Consider the following 18,882-nt stretch of genomic DNA (forward strand, 5'->3'; position numbering starts at 1 on the left):
ATCCTTCCTCCAACCGGCTTCAGTTAAACTTCCTTTTCAGCTTATTTTGTTCTAAATGGAATGCTCTCTTTTGCTCCAATTAGCCAACTTGGAGTGATTTTTATCCCACTTGCAGTAACAACTAAAGTGAGCTGTGTTAGCTGCCAGCAGAGCCTTCCAACAGGCTCTCTGCATCAAAAAATTATTAAAAATTTTGTTCAGAACAACTAAGGAACACTAACTTTTCCTTCTTCATTTTAATTTCTAATTTGATACCAAGTTACCTTTAGAAAAGAACTAGAAGCACTAAATTTTCAAAGGAAACTTAGTTTCATGTTGTATCACTGCTGAAGTGCAAATATTATACCTTTAGTGGTCTCCTCTTAATTTTTAATGAGGACAGAATGAAAGGAACTCCTCAGTCCTGAATTGAAGATGGTCTAAGAGGCAATAACTTAATTCTGGCCCAAGGGGAGCTTAGGAAGTTGTGCATGATCGGGAGTGTACTGGTCACGTTCCTCTTGGTTAGCACTCAATGAAAAGCAATAATCTTACCATGAAGTTTCAGAGAGAGATAAATCACAATAATAACCCCTCATGTTCTGCTCATAGATAAACTGAACACCTGGGGCCAGGCTGAACAGCAAACTTCTGAAAAACTGCAGCAACTCCTTCATTTGTGAGAGTTGTTCCCAATTCAAGTCATATATACAGAGCTGTTGGAACAAGGTTTGGGGAAAAGAAAGGACAAAGTCAAGTTGATTTGACTGGAATGCTGCCATGTATTTAAGGAACCAGACCCAACTCCCACCGCAGCACCTCTTTGCTCGTTCACAGAAGAGATCTTTTAAACAACTAAGACTTTAATGACAGATTCATAGCAAAACGTCACCTGGAACTTAGGGTGTCTTGTCACTGCTCCTTTTTTAGGTACCCAACCAAATGTCATCTCCACACAAACGCCTACCAAGGGTGACAAACGCAACTCACTAAGGTTTGGATAAACTGGAGTTTCAGGAACAGTCGTGGAACCACTTCTTTCTGCTCTCACTTGAGTTAGGTCCTTGCTTGTAGGTAGGACTATGAAAACAGAACCGAACGCCAAATTACATGTGCCATCTGGAGCAAGCAGCACACCAAGGAAGGGTTTTCTGGATTTTATCCTGTCTTATTTTATCATCTTAACTGAACTGTAGCCAGTCAGGTGTTAGGAATGATTCATTTCAGGAATACTGTTTTTTGTATTAACCTCCTGTTGAGAAATGCTGAAGACATTCAGCCCCATCCACCCTGCTGGGTTCTGTGCTGGCCATAAGGCATTACCAAGGGCTCGGGAGCAGCCACCAAGCCTCAGCACCAAAGTGGACACAAGAAACTCCCTCTGAGACCTTCCCGCAGCAGCAGTACCTTGACCACACACACTGAACAATTCTAAAGTGTCTTTTTCAAATTAAAATAGCAGGCAGCTCAAGTTTTCTAAATCCAGTTTGGTGAGAAGTACTGGCTTACTGAACCAGGGTGCGCTCGCAGTCCGTAACATCCCGCTCTGCAAACAGGCCGGTTTGTGTTAATCAGCCGCGCAGGGAGCGGGACAGTCTTTTGTCAACAAGGCAGCGGCGACCGCAGATTTGTCGTCTTCCAGAAACTCGGCATCGTCCACCTTGCCGTCTGCCTTGCTGTGAGCCTGTTCTCCTTGCTGGATGTCACCCGGTCGGTGGCCGGGACCCTCCGCCTGGCCCCCCGTGTACGTGGGGGTGCTGTACTTCATCAGGACGGTCTTAAACTGCGCCAAGGGCGCGTTCGTGCGAACTCCCATGGGATCAAAGTGGGTTCTGCTGACTCTGTATCCCGCTTCAGAGAGATAGTTTAAAAACTTATTTAACCTGGGAAAAAAAAAGGCATTAATGCTAATAAGGCTGATTCAATACAAGTCATCAGTTGTCACAGTAATATAAGACTGGAGCTTAAACAAAAACCTTACTTTGGCATGTTCATTCCTCTAATACTGTGTCTGTGGATATTGTAGTAAAATGCAGGGTGCTCAGCACTGTTCTCAGATTTTTGGCGCTTGGCTGCATTTCGAAACACTTCATCACTTTTTCTTTTTCCTGAGCCACAAAAAATGCCAGTGAAACCAGTGAATACTCAGCAAGACCACGAAAAATGTCAGTGAAGCAAAAGACAGTACACACAAACAGCCACGTAGCAGCTACACCTTTGTGTCGGATTTTATAAGCTAGAATTTTGCAGGGCTAAAATCCAGGCTGAATTTATTTAACGTGCTATGATTGTTAGATATTAAAAAAACCCCAAATCTGTGACTACTAGGTTGGTTTAGCCATCACTTAAACTACAGTTTAATTTGAAACTGCTTCAGCTGCACCAAAATGATTGACTTACCATGTATCAAGTAGGATTCTGCACAAGTATTTGCTGTTTTAATATATACGCCACATTCTTCTAGAACACAAGAGTCAAAATTAATTGTACTGTGAGACAGGAAAATGGCAAAACAGGAAGAAATAAAACCACATTCTGGCCTAAAGAAGTGCAGGAAGGAAAACTTTCACATACTAACTTGGAATTCAGAGGCGATATTCAAAAATACTATTTTATTTAATGAGCAGAACAGCATTCCCATCCCGAAAGGCATTTTTCTGGGCCCACTGATTTGCGGTGCCTGCAGAATATGCAGAGCACAACAACTGAAGTCCTCTCTTCTTACAGCACACCCTCTCGAGTCAGGATTGGGACACACCAAAGAAACAGCAGCCACTGCGTATTTCCAGCTCGCTCAGGGAACACGCTGGATTTCATGGCACTTCACCTACCGCATTATGTTTGTTTGTTGTCCCACCCTGCATTCTGTTTTATGGACACACTTAAGTTTTTAAAGAGCAGAATCTTCCTAAATCGCCCACAAGCCGCCGGTCCTTTTTGTGACACGTCTGCCGTGGTTCTTACCTTGTTTGTTCTCATCAGAAGGGCTATGGGTAGAAAGTTTTGAAGTTGTACACTCTGCTTCGCAAACTAACGTCTTCAGAAGTGGCTGAGCTTCATCCAGACCATGCTGCACAGCCTCAACCAGCATTCTTCTGAGGAACCCGCTGTTGAAGATGGACCCTGACCTACAAAACACAAGTGAAACATTAAGACTTCTTAACAAAAGCAAAAAAATTTGCTCCGTAAATCCCTTGCCCAAACTGATCAGCAATTACATTACACTGAAGCGCTGCATCAGGCTGACTCTGTTCACAACTTGGCACTAGCAAATCGGTTTGCAATGACAGCAGCACTTGTCTGGTGTTAAAAAAAAGAATATCAAGATCTCAAGAATGGTAATTTTATTTCTGCCCTACTATGTTGAGAAAGTCATTTAGACCCCACAAGAAAAGCACTGTCACTTGTGAACCATTTTCATGCTGCTTTGACATGGTTAAAAGACAAAGATTTATTTGTCTTTCTCACAAGAGAAAATTCTAAGTATTAACTATTGAGCAGTGTAGCATTTACTACCATCAGCACATGTGAGGATTTATTAAATAAGTTCTCCACAAGTATAGAATAATAGAGAGTTGCTTAACATTTGGCAACTAGAGGAACACACAGCCAGGCTCCCCTGTGCAGGATGTATTACCTAAATTGCAGCAAATATGAAATTTAAAGGCAGTTTTTCATTTATTGACCAGACTGAACACTATGAACAAGAGCAAAAACTGAATACCCTACTAAATTCAAATTGATCAAACGTTTTCTGAACTCCTGCCAGTTGCTCTACCTCCTTTTGCAGCAGTAGAATATCCAGCAGCCTTGCGTTTTTATTATGCGACTGAGCATCTGACCTCCAGAGGTCCACGTTGTGTTCTGTACTTACCAGAGAGGACCAAGAACAACCGCTGTCTTCCCGGGCATACTGCTGTGACAATCACAAGGCAGCTGCTGATATGGGTTTTCTACAACAGAAAAACAGGATTTAGAAGTTGTTTTGAAATAGCCAGCAAAGCCTGCTCTACTGAAGAGAGATGACATCAACACAAAGGCATTAAGTAAACAATTCATTTACTAATTTTACTGGTTTCAGCTGGGATAATAGTTAATTTTCCTCCTAGTAGCTGTGTAGTGCTGTGTTTTGGATTTAGCAGGGGAAGAATGTTGATAAGATGCTGATGGTCTGGTTGTTGTTAGGTAGTCAAGGACTTTTCCAACTTCTCACGCAGTGCCAGGCGCACAGTGCCAGGACAGCTGACATGGACCGCCCAAAGAGACATTCCATACCATCCACCATCATGCTCAGTGTATATTTTGGAGGAAGAAGGAAGAGGGGGATGTTTGGAGTCATGGTGTTTTGTCTTCTCAAGTCACCAAGAGGTTAGATGGAGCCCAGCTCTCCTGGAGCTATCTGAACACCTGCCTGCCATGGGAAGGGGTGAATGAATTCCTTGTTTCCTTTGCTTTTGTGCACAGCTTTTGCTTTACCTATTGAACTGTCTTTATCTCAACCCACGAGCTGTATCACTTTTACTCTTCCGATTCTCTCCCCCATCCCACTCGGGGTGAAAAGTGGCTGCATGGGGTAGAGTTACCAGCTGGGGTTAAACCGTGACACTAATGAAAATCTCTGCTGTAACACTATACTTACCAGTTACTCATTTCTGTTCTTAAAACTTTATCCAAGGTTTTTTAATAATCTTTTAAATAACAAGCCCATTGCACACTCCTGCACCTGACTTTGAGCAGGACAGTCAAAGACACCACCAGTTAATAGTCAGATATCCAAGAACCTGTAACTTTGAAACAAGCTTTTTCCTTTTATCTTCATTCAAACTACCACCTGGCTAGTAGCTACCTCTTAGCTTATTTTTTTTCTACTAACTTGTGTTGAGAGACAGCCCACAGTCAGCTTTTAACCTGGAGGCTGCCTTGATTTACCACTAAGTGTTAAAATTATGCGTGTCTTTCCTACCACACCTGCTGAGAGATTTCCATCAGACGTGTGCAAGTTCTGCCCAAGGGCAGGGAGAATATATCCTTGTCAGAGGGAAAGTGATACTGTTTAGTACACTGCATTTTATCTGACACTTAAATCTATCCAGCTGTAACTGTGTGGTGGAACCAAATGGTAGCAAAGACTGTCCCACTCTTTGCGCCTTTGCTCAAAATACAGCCCCATATTTACCAGGCATTCCAGCAGCTTCAGCTAGTTGGTGTTGAGAAACAAATCCAGTATATTTACAGAAAAAATTCATGCAGCCAACTCATCTAACCCACTACCATAAAACACGGTACCTTCTCCACCTCATCTAGGTAATTATTACTTTACTAAGGGAGTGCCAATATAAGCAAGGCCTAAACAAACACGAACCAGACATACAGAAATCAGACCTTCCAGAAAGTGCAAATGAAAAGCCATTTACCTTCTGCCATACTACCCTGTTTCTGAAAAATTCTCTCTTCGCACCACTGGCAATGGATGAGGTATCTTATTTTCTTTACTGAATCATCCGCGGTGGATGGTCCCCTTAAAACTCTGACCACTACTAGAACAAAATGTTCTAGAGCCACTGCGAGTAAAACTTCAATGGCTTTGTTACAGCGAGCTGCAGCTCTGTGAAGGAAAAACAAAACCAAATTGTACTCAATTCGGCAGACTCAAACTGCCACAGATACCTGAACCTGCTGAAAGATTCTTGAGCTCATCCACTTTCTAGAGATTCTAAAGATCTGAGAAAGCGATCAGGACAAAACCTCATTTCTTAAATAGCTGGTTTTCTCTGCTTCCTATAAGGCTGAGAATATCTTATTTTACCTTTTACTGAGAATATTGATACGCAAATGACTGATTTCACAAATTAGTAATCACATGTATATTTAACCTCAAGCATGAGGATCTAAAGTGAACATCAGCTTCCACCAAAGCAAATCTAACTCCAATGCTCAGCTAGAAGCCACTCAAGCAATTTAAATCATATTTACAAAGTCCTACGCAGCACTAAAATGACCATAAAATTGATGGAGGAATAACAGTGTGCAAATAGGCAAGTCTGGGTATTTTTACATTACCATCCCTCCCCATCACCAAAAAGCCCTCCCCACTGTCCCAGTTCCCCACCCTATTTATGCCTTTTCTCCTCGCTCAGTCTTTTAGTTTAAAAATCACCTTATCCCATAGCAGCACACAAATATGAAACATTCATTTTGTATCAAGAATTAAGGAATTCTGGAAACCGAACGTGCACAACCTACAGAAGCAGCTAGAAGCAGAATTTGAGCAAATTTGTTTTCCCAGTACCTTGTCACAGCAGCAATTATCATTCTGGCTCCCAGTTCCTTGTAGTACTCTGTTCGGACAATATTACACCCATAATGACGCAGGGCAACGTGCTGGGCCTTTGCGTACAGAGAACTGGTGTCTGTGGACGTCAGTGACACAATCCCGAGGTTTCTCACATTTCTGAAGGCAGAATCCAGGTAATTCACAGAAGTTCCAAAGGGGTCCAAATGGCTGAAAGGAAACGAAGCATCACTGAATATCTATAGATGCTCAACGGTTTAGCCTTAAACTGCAGAAAACACTATTTTATAAGCCTCACTTACGGTCATATTTAAAACAAAAAGAGAAAACAGGACTAATATTTACAGTACACCTCTCATTAAATACTCTGGAACTTTAAAGTATCAAATTGAAAGAACTAGGGAAGCACTATGCTGGAAAATACACATCATCACAAAGCCAGATAGTGGTTTTTTTTGTGTCCTGACCCAGTGACTCGTTTAAGCTACAAGAATATTGGCCTGAGGCTCACCTTCAGCCTTAAAACAAAGGGCAATTCCCAAACCAAGAATGCATTCCAGTTTATGTACTAAATTAATACTCATTTTCAGCCTGAATACCTACAAGCTTATATATAGACATTAATCAATCAAAAAAAGAGAATCCAATCACTTATTTTGATGTCTGTATAGGTTTTGAAAAGTATGCATCTATAAACCCAACTTGGAAGAATGAGTCTAGTTGAATATGAACGCACTGCAAAATGGATTAAAACAGGAGGTGCAATGAAGTTCTGCACAATGACATGCAAAGGTATGAATTTTAAATTAGAAGTTCCAATTAAAAAAAGACTAATTTGACACTTCTCTTTCTCAAAAAATATAGGAAGAATCTGGCTTAAAATTTTCATGTACTATTATAGACCATTCTGTATGTCAGAAGGACTTAATATTTTCCCTAAATAACCATACACTGGGAGATGGGTGTGGTGTGTCATTATCAAACCAGGAAAACATTAACAGAAACATTCAAAACTTACATAAAATCAAATGCTCTCAAATGCATTATAACATTGGCATCCATTCTTGTCACTTCAATGGTGTCAGTATTTTCTTCTCCATCTGCCATAGCTTCACCATTGTCTTCCTCCATAGAGTCAAGTTTCACCTTCATTTTGTTTAAGTGGCAGTTTTCCCGAATCATCATCACGGAATTTTCATTACAATCATTAATCGTAACTTTCACAGCACTCCTGAGATGCTTTGCCCACTGTAATCCCATGATACCTATGGAAAGACAGAAGTGTAACCTTAGAACAGCTACTGCAAAAGCTGGCAAAAACAAAGTATTATTTGATAATAATTAAGTAGTTAAAACATTAATATTTTTAGGCTGCCTCCAAATGTAGCTTTTGTTGTGCAGCCCATGATGACATAGCAGAAGTGCAGGACAGGATGTGCTTGTGGAATGTGGCCTCATTCAGAACGGGGATTAATTCACAATCAAGAATTTTTATGCAAAAAAGCTGAGCAGTTACTGTTCTCAATTAAGAGGCAGCAATCCAGATCTCTTTGGGTTTTTGTTCCAGAAGGCTAAACAGACACTGATATAATTACATTTAGTTCACATTCAGAATTTTGTAATCATTTAAGAGATGGTCCTGCTAAAGACGCTTGGATTCATCACCATTTTTAAACCACAGGCTGATTTTACAGCCAAATTCCACAACCAGACTCACACAAGATCTGTGACCTTGCCACAAGTTCAGGAAGATACCATTAAATGATGGACATTAAAGCAAATAATTTTAAGGAGACCGCTAAACTTTGACTTAACATTATTTACAGTCTTTAAAACACCTAATACCGCGCTCTTTATGGCATTTTTTGTATGGAAGCCAATGGCTGGCTACCTAAGGAAGAAAATTATTGTGTACCTCACTTTTTTTGAATATATCATGTCAGTTCCTACTCATTTTTGGAGCTTCATACTACTGGATATTAACCAAAAGAGTAAAGTAATCGACTTTACCAGTGGCACCAAAAGCATCCAAACATTCTATCGGTTTACGTTCCTCAGCTAGAACGGCTAGTGCGCAGAATATCAATTGCCTTGAAAATAAAAAGGAACGGTCATGGTAAGTTGAGAAAACATTTTTTCCTTCTTTTTCTTTAGTTATTTCCCTTGAACATAATACTAGAACATTTAAGCCAAACTATGTTTTACATGGAAAAACACTACGCTACTAATGGCTCCATGTTGAAAAACATCATAAATTACTGTAGAGCAATGAAATTCCACTTGTTCTTTGAGACATGGCCATGACCTTGGTTGCAATGGCCTCCCCCGGAGTCGCATCTCAGCTGTCACAGGTATATCTGAGCTAACTTTAAACTCAGCTCAAATATTAACAGCACTGAGACCAGGAGGGGTCAGCAGGGGCTGAAGCCCAGTCCCATGCCTTGGTGTCAACACTCACACTTTTCAGATGTGGTAGAGACACATTTTCTAATGAAAACTATTTCTCCTGCCCTCTGAACTAAAGTTTCTCAGGGTTTGCTTTTCAAAACACACAAGTATTTTTCACTACAAACTCAGCAGCGCTGTGGTGCATCTTCCCACTCCCTGTTCTCTTACCGGTTGAGTTTCATTTTAGGATTAAAATAGGAATCTGTTTTCTGAGGTGTGGAGTAGTTGGGAAGAACCTGCACATCTGTGGCCAACTCCTTCAGCACTTCAGAAGACTTGGGAGCAGGAACTAAAAGAAAGCAGTTGTGGGGGAAGGAAAGAGTTATTGACAACTGAAAATAGCATTAGCACATTTGATAAACTAAATTAAAAATTTGCTCCCATATAGCAAGAAGTCTGGGTAATGCTGTAATCTAACTAGCACACGGATCAGTTAACAAGTATGTGGGAGTAAATAAGCAGACGATTTATCTTCTAGTCCTACAAGTAGCAGATAAGGATCAAGCTCTACTATAATTTTCTCCCATAAAACATCAGATTTGTTTCTCAGTTGGGCTCCTACGTACTTAGAAATTTCAGAAAGTGAGCCCCTGAGCCTGAGCACGTTTGCTTTGCATGTTCTAACATAATACATTGCTAATTAATTTAAACGCTAATGACATAGTCCTGAACGTGTATCAGTGAACTGCAAAAAGCCCTCAAAATCCTTGATCTAATCTCTGTAAATTATCAAACAGCTTCATGAAACGTGTATAGATAGCACAAGCAGAGGGACAATTTCAACAATTAAGCGTGAAAAATGTTCTGAATTTCTCCTCTGCCCATGAGGACAAGTAGCCACAAACATTTTGTTTAAAAAGTGTCAAATAGGCCATTCTTTACTAACAGTTCTTAAGGGAACCATACAGAGATACACGTATTTCACAACCTCTGTTAAAGGTTAAAGTTATGGAATTGAAAGTTCATATTAAATTAATGTTCAAAATTAAATTAATAAAAACTAAATTAATTTCACTATTTTAATACATATAATAAAAAGTAATTGAATTAATACATAAATAATAAAAATTAAATTTATGGAATGAAGTTGAAAGTATAGTCTATGGTATGGAGGGTACTACTATCAGTTCTTAGACATGTAAACTGACTCCAAGATACTGAACTACCACTCCCAACCTGCTTACGGGCAACAGAAAGTGTGACCCTCATAGCTCCCAGTCTCACCTTTATTACATTATATATAGGTAAAAATCCATATATCTACACAGAGACAAAATAAATCAGATCAATTTTCAACATCAATAGTCTAAGGTGCAGGAAAAGGAAAAAAGTTTTGCATATCAGCTAATCAATAATGTGCCTTTTACTTGACAGCTATAGAGAACAGACAATTCGCAAAAATAAAGAGTTGGCATTCCAATTATTTAAAATGCTTCCCACCACCTTGTTTGGTGTATCCACACTGATGCAGTTTGGATAAAAGACAAAGGATTTTTATTTTGCAGAGATTTCCTCAAGACTGATTTACAAACACACACACAGCCAAATACATAGGCATTAAACTCTCTACACAGATTTTTGTTACGTGGCTTCCAGGTCCTCCATTCTTTTGGAGAGAGAGAAGCCTACATTTGCAACATTTAACTAATTGTGAAGGGAATATTATGTATCAATAAGAATAGCTAGTCAATGCAGAGGTTATATCGCAAGGCCGCTACACCTTTGAGGAAAAACTGTTCTGAAATATTAAGGGCAGATTTTACAATAGTAAAGCTAAATCTGTTCCAGTATTTTTCTCATCTCTCTCACTCATTTATTATAGTTACTCCACATGCTAGACAGTATAAGAAGAGTGAACGTTTTACAGAAGAACACACCTGTAATAAACCTTGACTCAGTTTCTCCTTTATTCACATGACGATTAATGTGACTTATCATGTCAGTTCTTCGCGTGATAGTTGCTGAGCAGATGATACAGTGGTAATGGGCTCCCATCTTTGAAAGTGTCTGCAAAATACAACATGTGTAGTTTCAGAATAAACACAATCAAAGCTGAGCAACAGCTGAATATAGGCAGATGAAGAAGTCATCTGTTACCACTAGCGCATACAAAATACTTTGATTTTACAGCCAGAGACTGTTAAATGATACCCCCAGAGCCACCCTTCGACAATGCTCTACGTACTCCACATGCAGGGGAGGAGCAGAGACACATCCAGCACCTCAAATACATTCTGGACTGATAAACTTACACCGGATAGCAAGATGTATTTTGAAATTAAGTAGATCGCAGAAGTTCCTCCCAAAATACCCATTTCCCAGGCTAACAGCATTTTTTACCTGCTCTCCAACAAGGTTTGGTTTTACTGGATGGCAAGGTAAGTGGCAGATGCACATTCTGTACCCTGGAAAACAAATTATTGTCACATCACGGCACAGTAAGTCAACAGAATGCATGTGTCCTACACCTCATACTCTGATTCAAAGTGTTCTGCATTTTCATCACATGGTCTCATTGAAGATTCCCAGATACTGCCACAAGAAAACGTTACCACTTATTTCACAAACTCACCTTCTGCAGAGAGAAATTAATCAGCTAATTATACATTATACATTTTTAAAAATCAGAAAAAATTACATACAGGCAATTCATTTTAATAAATCTGTGAGAAGCTACAGTGAGTCTTCAGGCTATATGGTATATAACGTTCAAAAATACTTTGAGTATATCACAAAAGTATTGTTACCTGGCTAAAAGACTCATGTGAAGAACCCATATGTTTCATGGTTTACAGAAAAACAAAACCACCCCCCAAACAAACCACAAACACAAAGGACATCTGCTAGTACACACAAAGCCAGAACTCCAGTTGGATCATTTTTAAATCAACCTTCATCTTGTCCATATTCTGATTAGTTGTTTTATTTCCTGCAAACTCTTATTTCTGGTTCTTCAAAAACACATGCTGCTCACTGTCTTTTCCTTCTTCAACTTCCCATAGGGATTTTAATGCATCTTACAAGCAGATCACAGAGTTTGTTAAAAACCAGATAAGTGACCATACTTGTGTGTCTGATTGTTAATAACACACCTCAAGCTTTTATTGAAGTAACTTTCATTATATACATATTTTAACTTTTATTGTCATTTTCATGGCATGCCAAGCAATTGTTTTTTTTTTTTTTAATTAGAAAATGCACAACTGTAACTATTTTGGCCTTTAAAAGAATACAGAGCTATTTTACGTTTACATTTTACATCCCAGTTCAAGAGTCATTATGTCAAAATGTGGTTCTAATTAAGAGCTGGTAACAAGATCCTTAAATCAAGAGAAATTTAAAAAGATGACACAAAGAATAATGTCCTACAACATACTTCTAGTATTTACTATTCAAATATGATTGTAATTACCTTCAAATTCAACAGAAACTTTCCAGTGCAAATTCTGAAGGTGACGATGGAGCTTAGGACCGTAACAAGCTTTTAATTTCTCCTCGGGACACAATGGACAAGGCTTCTTTTCATCTGAAAATACAAATAAACAAAAAGTATGAGAAACATATGAAATGCAGCAAATACTCATGTTAACAGAGATGCATATCAAGAGAAAAAAAGAATGAAGGTGCTATCAATGGGAGTTAGAGATGAAGTCACCAAGTTATATTCTATTTCAGGTGCACAAAAACATCACATTTGTGGATTGCCTCTTTCTACTCCACAGAATATAGACAGAGAATATAAAATACAGACAAGAACCACTATAACTTTAAAGATCATTAACTTCTACAACCTCGGGTTTTGTTTTCTAGTATTTTTTTTACTCAAGCAACATATGGCTAATGGAACTTCTGAAGAGTATTGCAGAGTAACAATTTTATAGATGTTGAGACTGGCAACATTTAGAAAAAAAATCCAACTGAATCGGTTAGAACAGGAAATCTGTCTTTCCATATCCTGAATCTTTTAGATAAAATAAAAACTAGCTATTGTGAGATGCTGTAGAGCTGTACACAGGAATTATGTATCAGAGCACACATACATCTGCTGCTGGGTCGTAAACTCCTGAATGGCAAATAACCTTTCATGCAGAATTTAGCAGAAAAGCTTCGATGTGTTTGAACAGTACACAGTGAATTTTTAAACAAGCCACACAACATGGGGATCTATAATAATAATGACATATCTTAGGCGTGCACAGCAGCAAAATTCCTTTTTAATGACTTTTTTAATGAGTTGATTACTACATCCATGCAGTCCCATGTCACTGAAGCCAGAAGAGGCAGCCTACAGCTCCCCAGATAAATCTCTAATGCTGACCAGCCTCTTTTATTGACTTATGATTTACCGAGTATCAAATACACGAGGCGATGGTAATAAATACAAGTCAGTCCAGTAACAGATGTGGCAGAGGAATGCTACATCCATGGCACAAGAAAAATACTATTGAGAACAAGCAAAGGAACAATGAGTTTCTTACCACTACCATGGATTTACATCTAAATCAGCAACAGCTAAAAGTACCAGAATTCTGAGATACCTATGATCTATCTTCTCATTAAAAATGGAACAAACTCTCTACAGAAAACATTTATTTCAAATTTAAACACTAACAATTAGCTTCCCTGTTAGCACAGCACTTAAAGTAAAATAAAAATGAGACTAAACTGCTGATAGATAGCTAGAATTAACATTTTGCTGATCCATGCACGCTGCCAACATTAGAAATGCTACAATAGAGAAGAAAAAGATGAAAAGGAATCATTAAGGCCTTAAATTTAATGAAAGAAGCACAACAACAAGAAGGGGAACAAATCATAAAGGTATTTATTTGTCAAACCCCTAGTCTTCAAGCATATTAAATATATATGGTGTTTTAAAAATAAAACCTGAAAGAAAAAGTAAATACCTGTAACGTGCTGATCTGTGTTCTGGGATACTGCCACGGTAAACTCACCTTCTTTCAGATCAGCTAATTTCTCTAGATCAGCAAGATGTCTTTGAATTGAAATATGTTTCTCTAAAAAGCAGAGATATTTAGAAGTTAGACATTCTTAGTTAATAAATCAGTTTACTGCTATTTTTCTATCCGTCATTTCAAATCTATTGCTGACAGACAGCAGATTCCTCAAACTGGAAAGAACTTCATCTGAAAAAAAGCTGAAAAGAGCAAGTCACATTTGCTCCTGATTTTACTGCTTGGCATTGGTAGTTAGAGCGAATCAGGCACAAAGCGGTTTAAAAACATCCTATGAACTCTCTGAAAAAACTAGTATCAGCTAGAAGTGTGCCAATTGTAAGTAACAATTATTCACTGTACAGCTGGGATACATCACATTCTACCAACTTTTCCCCCCCCTTAAGAGAATGTTAAATCTTTAAATTTACCACCTGACTTTTCAACTTATCAGTCAATGGGAACAGTGGAGAAATTGCTAAAAGCAAGAGAATTAGTTTATATAATAAGTCACTTTTATTGATTTCAGCACACAGAACATTCCAGTTTATAGCAATACTGAGTCTGTAGCGATTTTAAACCTCTACAATGTTTTTACAAGAGGAGTCTTCAGGTTTTCTTATGTGAAACAATGATACTCATTGATCCACAGGCTCAGGATAGAGAGGTGAGTTTTAAAGCAGTTTCTAGCAAGAGATTTCCTCTGCTCTCTGTGGTGCTCTTTGCATCAGAACCAGATGTCCCTTTACCTTTCCCCCTATTTCTACCTTTTCTCCTCCTTTCCTTGAGCATGCAATAAATATTCTTAGACGTTATTAACCAACCTCTGGGATAGTCTGATGATACATCCAAAATGGTGCTATCAGATTCCCTCGTGGATTCTTGTTCCATTCCTTTTTCTTCCGCTTCCAGTTCTGACTTAACTTTCACATCCAGGTTGTTGCTTTTCACTTCTCCAGAGAACTCTACACCATCTTCACAAAAATCAAACAAAACAGTGAAAGTGTTGTTGATACAACTGAATTATACAAATATGTTCATTTGTTTCCAATAATTTGGTGTTTCTTACAGGCTAAAATAACTACCAGTGCAAAGGAGAAAAAAAATTGTATGTTTGAGAATAATATGAGATTAATTATTGCTCATCCTTGGAAACCACTGTGAAGTAATGCCATCCTGGACAGACAAAACTATTTGTCCATCTGTATCATCAGATGTCTGAAGTTAACAAAATAATATTTACACTTCATTTTCTGACAAAATGCAGTGCTAGCAAGACAAAGCAGGCAAGGAGGGGGTCCAAATACTCATAACAACATACTGACAGCTAAGAAAATTGTAAATTAAAAGTTTAGAACCATTTGTGAGTAATTGAACATCTTAAAAAAAGAGGAAAGGAATCCGCTATCCTCAGGAGGCATGATGAGGGTTAAGTGCTGGTGCCATGAGTATTTTGCAAATGAATGGCTTATCTGAGGTAGTACAGAGATAGGCCACCTGAAGAATTCCAGATGAATGACTTATCTGAGGTAGTGCAGAGATGGGCCACCTGAAGGAATTCCAAAAGTACTTAAGAAGACAAAAAATAGTCAAGTGGTGGACTTGGAAAAACACCCTCATCTTGATTTCACAGATGAATGGATGGATGGACTCTGAGCTGAGCATCACCAGTCAGGACCACCACCTTAGCATCTTAAAATCCAGTTTTGGTGAAAGGAAGAGGTGTGAATCCTCAGAAGCAGTGGGTCATTCTCCCCACCAATTAACACTACTGGGAAAGCCACATATAGCAAACGGTATTGCCCCTGAACCCTCAAGCTATAAAGGTAGAACCAGGCAAGTTTTTTTTAAAAAAAAAGCTATGGCACCACTTCTTAGCTATTGGGAAGCAACAGAGCAGGCTCTGACTTCTCAGCCTGGATCCAACAGATGTCTATAAAACCACAAGATGCAGAGAGAGCACTGAAGTCAACCACTCACTGTCTATTCCAGCACAGAAACTGGGATGCACCAACCAGAGATGTCAGAGCTGGAAAGTCAGAGCAGAAGAACATTGGTTTACACAAGAAAGCTGCAGAGCTCCATGCAAGGATGGTGCAGGTCTACAAGTGCCCAAGTCAGAATTTTACAGAAGAGAAATCCACTATGGCATTTTAAACACAAACCCAAGCTCAAGAAAACAGGGGGTGACAAACTATTCATTTTTTTGTGTGTCAAGGCATTTCTGGAGGGTGCATTAATACATAGTTGCCGTGTTCTGCCATCTACTCCTGGCCACTAACTGCAGATAAAACAAGGGCTGGAAGGATCCTACAGCAATTCTTACAATTCCCCTGGGGTATTTTTGTTTGTTTTCTTTTAAATATTGCAGCTGGATACAAATCTTTGCTGTTATAAAGAAATAAAGAGGAAATTGAAGTAATACCTGAAGGCAGGGGGCTGGAGGAATTGTTTGGAAAGACAATTCTAACAATTTTCTACCTACTTCAAAATACATCAACACCAGCATTGCTACTCAGAGAGCATTGCTGTATTTCTCACATATTTAAGCTGAAAATTTGTATTAATATTTTCCACCTACTCCTCAATTAAAGTGTTGCAAGATGCCTGGTCATAGTTTCTACAAACTTTATCAGCAGAAAGAAAATTAAAAAGTGAAAGGATTTTTAGTATGAGATCCATAAGAAGAATAATGATTAATTATAACTCTATGTGCTGTGAGGAAAAACTGGTAACACTTATAAAAACGCATAGTGAGAGCACAGCGGTGACCAAAATCCACCCGAGCTGGATTATCTGCATCTTCACAACAAGTCTACAGGTTAAAATGGTTGAAAAAAAATTATGCATATATATGTACATAGAGCTTGTATACATATAGGATGAACGGTAAACTTTCACATTAAATCATTATCAAAAGCTATCAAAGCAAGATTGCAGGATTTTTAAAATACTCATGAGGAATCACTGATCATGCACAAACATAATAAGGCTTCAAAGAGCCTAAAATATACTTTTTAAGGGTCAGTTTGCTTCAACCGTAAGATTACAGCAGCAAATAACATCAGTGCCACATTTGGCGCGGCTGGAAAACCCATTTAAACACATTTGGCAGAAAAAAAAAAAAAAGGCGAGGAGAAAACTCAGGGGGCAGGGGCGGCAGAACAGCCAATTTAAACACATTTGAGAGAAAAAAAATGAGGAGAAAATCCATGGGGCAGGGGCCGCATGGCTCCCACCGCCCCCAGGTGTGTAACAGGACCTTGTGAGACCGCGATTTGAGATTAAAAAAATACCTTTAGCAACCACAAAAATCTCCTATTAGATGCAAAGGGAGAAAAGAGGAGACACAAGCCCCACTTCGCTGTTTCTAAGCCGGCAGAGGCTCAGCCTCGGGAACACGTGTGGCCCCACACAAACGGGGCAAGCTGAGCCTACCTCACCCCGCCGGTCTCACAGCGCGGGTCGGGAGAGGCGCCAAGGCTGCTCGGGCCGCCCGGCTGTACGAGTTCAAGCCACCGGTTCCCTCAGGGCGCTTGTCCCCACCTCCCCGCCCGCCGCATCTGCTCGGCGCTCCCCCCGGAGGAGCCGGTGCCCGCCACACCGCCCGGTGCCTCCACACCACCCGCCCGCGGCCTCCCCGCGCCCGGCCCTCACTGAGCGCCGCGGTCTCGTCATCGCCGCCTTCGGGCTTCTCCTCAGCATCGTCCTCCCGCCCCGGCTGCCTCTGCTCGGGGGACAGCGGCACTAGCGAGGCCTCCGCAGCCGCCTCCGCTGCCATCTTCTCTACAGGCAGCCGGGAAACGCGGACAGAAAGACAAGCCGTGGGGCCCACACGCCTCTTATGTGGGAGCGAGGCGGGCGCGGTGGGGGGGCCAGGCGGCGGCGGCCCCGCACGTAGGGCGGGAGGGAGGCGGTTCCGCGCCGCCTACATTTCCCAGAGCGCCTCGGGTGAGCTGAGGGCTGTCCCCAGTGAGGCTCCCGGGTGTCCCCACAGCGGGGAGGAGCCGGGGCCCGGGCGGTTTTCGGGGCGGGCAGCGCCTGACTGGGAAGCCCCTGGCCCGGGAGCGGGGCCGCGCTCGGGGTGCCCCTGAGGAGCGTCCGCGGTGGGGCCGTGGAGCCGCTGCCCGCGTCGGCTTCAGCGCGGCGGTGAGGTGGGGCCCTTGTTGTCCTGCTGCCGGGGGTTAAGGAGGGAGGGGATGTGTTGGCAGCTGCTGGGCGGGGTCGAGGGGAGTCTGGGGGCTGCGCTGGAGGACCTGGGGGCTCAGCCCACGTTTTCTCACGCGTGGGGTTGGGGCAGGAGGCTCCTGCCCCCTCAGTCACAGCCGTTCCCGCGGTCACTCCGCCCCGGCTGCTTGAAGAGCTGTGTGTTTGCTCAACTCCGCCTTTCCTGTGGAATGGCCGAGCTGTTGCTGTGCCTCACCTGCTCAGGCGGGTGATCTGGACTCCAGACATTCACCTCTGGAGCTCTGGGAGCTTCTGGTGAAGGTTTTTTACAGCCCCCTGAAATCTCTTCTTGTTTGTTTAGCTCTAAGGGCCAGTTTGTGTGGGGGGGTGGTGTAGCTGTTGGGAAATATCGCCGTGTTTATTACCTTCCCTCAGTGGAAGTGATGAATTCTATAGCCTAAAACTCGACGTTTGTATGAGTAGCCATTAAAAAATGTTTGTCCCTCTTAGTCTTTGTTTGCTGGTACAACATAAATAACATTTAAAATCCACTGTGGTGCTGTAATCTGAAAAGGAGTATTGGAGTGATTTTTAGTTATTTATTTTCTCTACCCAGTTAAAATTATTTTTATACCAGCTGGAAAACAAAACTTGAAAAAAATAATAATTGCAGTACTGTTTTTCGTAGGATTTCAAGATGTCTAAAAAGAAACTGAAGAAGTTAACTGGGAAGGAAGACTGTTTGGATGGCCGGGATGACAAAGTAGGAACAGCTGTATTATTAATATTACTATTACTTTAATTCAAACCTCCACATTCAAGAAAAAGGCATGGATTATCTAGCAGGCTTGTGATACAAGGATTAATCAAATTCGAAGATGGTGTCATTAAGAACAGCGGGATGGTTGAATTGTTCAGATGACTGCAAGTTCTAGCCTAGTAACTAGCTTAGGTTTTTCTCCAGAGGCTATGGGTAGTGTGGGTATCAGAAAATGTGAGACTTTTTTGTTTTAACATATCTTCCTGGTAGAGGACATTGAC

At 40.7% G+C, this 18,882-nt stretch overlaps 2 protein-coding genes across 5 annotated transcripts in view; one reads left to right on the forward strand and one right to left on the reverse strand.

Moving 5' to 3' along the window:
- Positions 1 to 5: 5 nt before the first annotated feature.
- Positions 6 to 17,579, reverse strand: TRMT1L (tRNA methyltransferase 1L). Of its 2 annotated transcripts, none has more exons than XM_082054000.1 (16): positions 17,332 to 17,579; positions 14,499 to 14,648; positions 13,675 to 13,737; positions 12,132 to 12,245; positions 11,060 to 11,124; positions 10,597 to 10,726; positions 8,888 to 9,008; positions 8,282 to 8,361; positions 7,290 to 7,536; positions 6,269 to 6,481; positions 5,394 to 5,584; positions 3,854 to 3,932; positions 2,944 to 3,107; positions 2,380 to 2,439; positions 1,961 to 2,087; positions 6 to 1,862 (listed from the first exon to the last, which is right to left on the reverse strand). In XM_082054000.1, exons 1-16 carry the CDS (start codon positions 17,453 to 17,455, stop codon positions 1,547 to 1,549), a joined length of 2,244 nt encoding a protein of 747 aa, XP_081910126.1. In that variant the 5' UTR covers positions 17,456 to 17,579; the 3' UTR covers positions 6 to 1,546. The 2 variants fall into 2 exon arrangements, with proteins under 2 accessions (XP_081910126.1, XP_081910125.1); XM_082053999.1 differs by having other exon boundaries at positions 13,627 to 13,737.
- Positions 17,580 to 17,725: 146 nt separating this feature from the next.
- The window catches only part of SWT1 (SWT1 RNA endoribonuclease homolog), a 31,523-nt gene continuing 30,366 nt past the window's right edge, over positions 17,726 to 18,882 (forward strand). The window contains exons 1-2 of one of the 3 annotated variants that reach the window (XM_082052613.1): positions 17,726 to 17,823; positions 18,530 to 18,604. In XM_082052613.1, the coding sequence (XP_081908739.1) occupies positions 18,539 to 18,604 (66 nt within the window). In that variant the 5' untranslated portion in view covers positions 17,726 to 17,823; positions 18,530 to 18,538. Of the gene's footprint in view, positions 17,829 to 18,529; positions 18,605 to 18,882 lie in introns of all 3 variants that reach the window. The other 2 variants (XM_082052615.1, XM_082052614.1) reach the window with 2 other exon arrangements.

The sequence above is a fragment of the Streptopelia decaocto genome, assembly GCF_964273445.1.
Source record: "Streptopelia decaocto genome assembly, chromosome: 5".
NCBI classification, from domain to species: Eukaryota; Metazoa; Chordata; class Aves; order Columbiformes; family Columbidae; genus Streptopelia; species Streptopelia decaocto.

Bases quoted from the DNA above. Each gene is read 5' to 3' on its own strand.
- TRMT1L (XM_082053999.1), bottom strand. From the start codon at position 17,455: ATGGCAGCGGAGGCGGCTGCGGAGGCCTCGCTAGTGCCGCTGTCCCCC. The intron at 12,246-13,626 runs GTATTTACTTTT...TTGTATTTTCAG, and splicing joins CACAGATCAGCACGTTACAG to ATGAAAAGAAGCCTTGTCCA. The intron at 5,585-6,268 runs GTACTGGGAAAA...TTTCCTTCACAG, and splicing joins ATAATTGCTGCTGTGACAAG to AGCTGCAGCTCGCTGTAACA.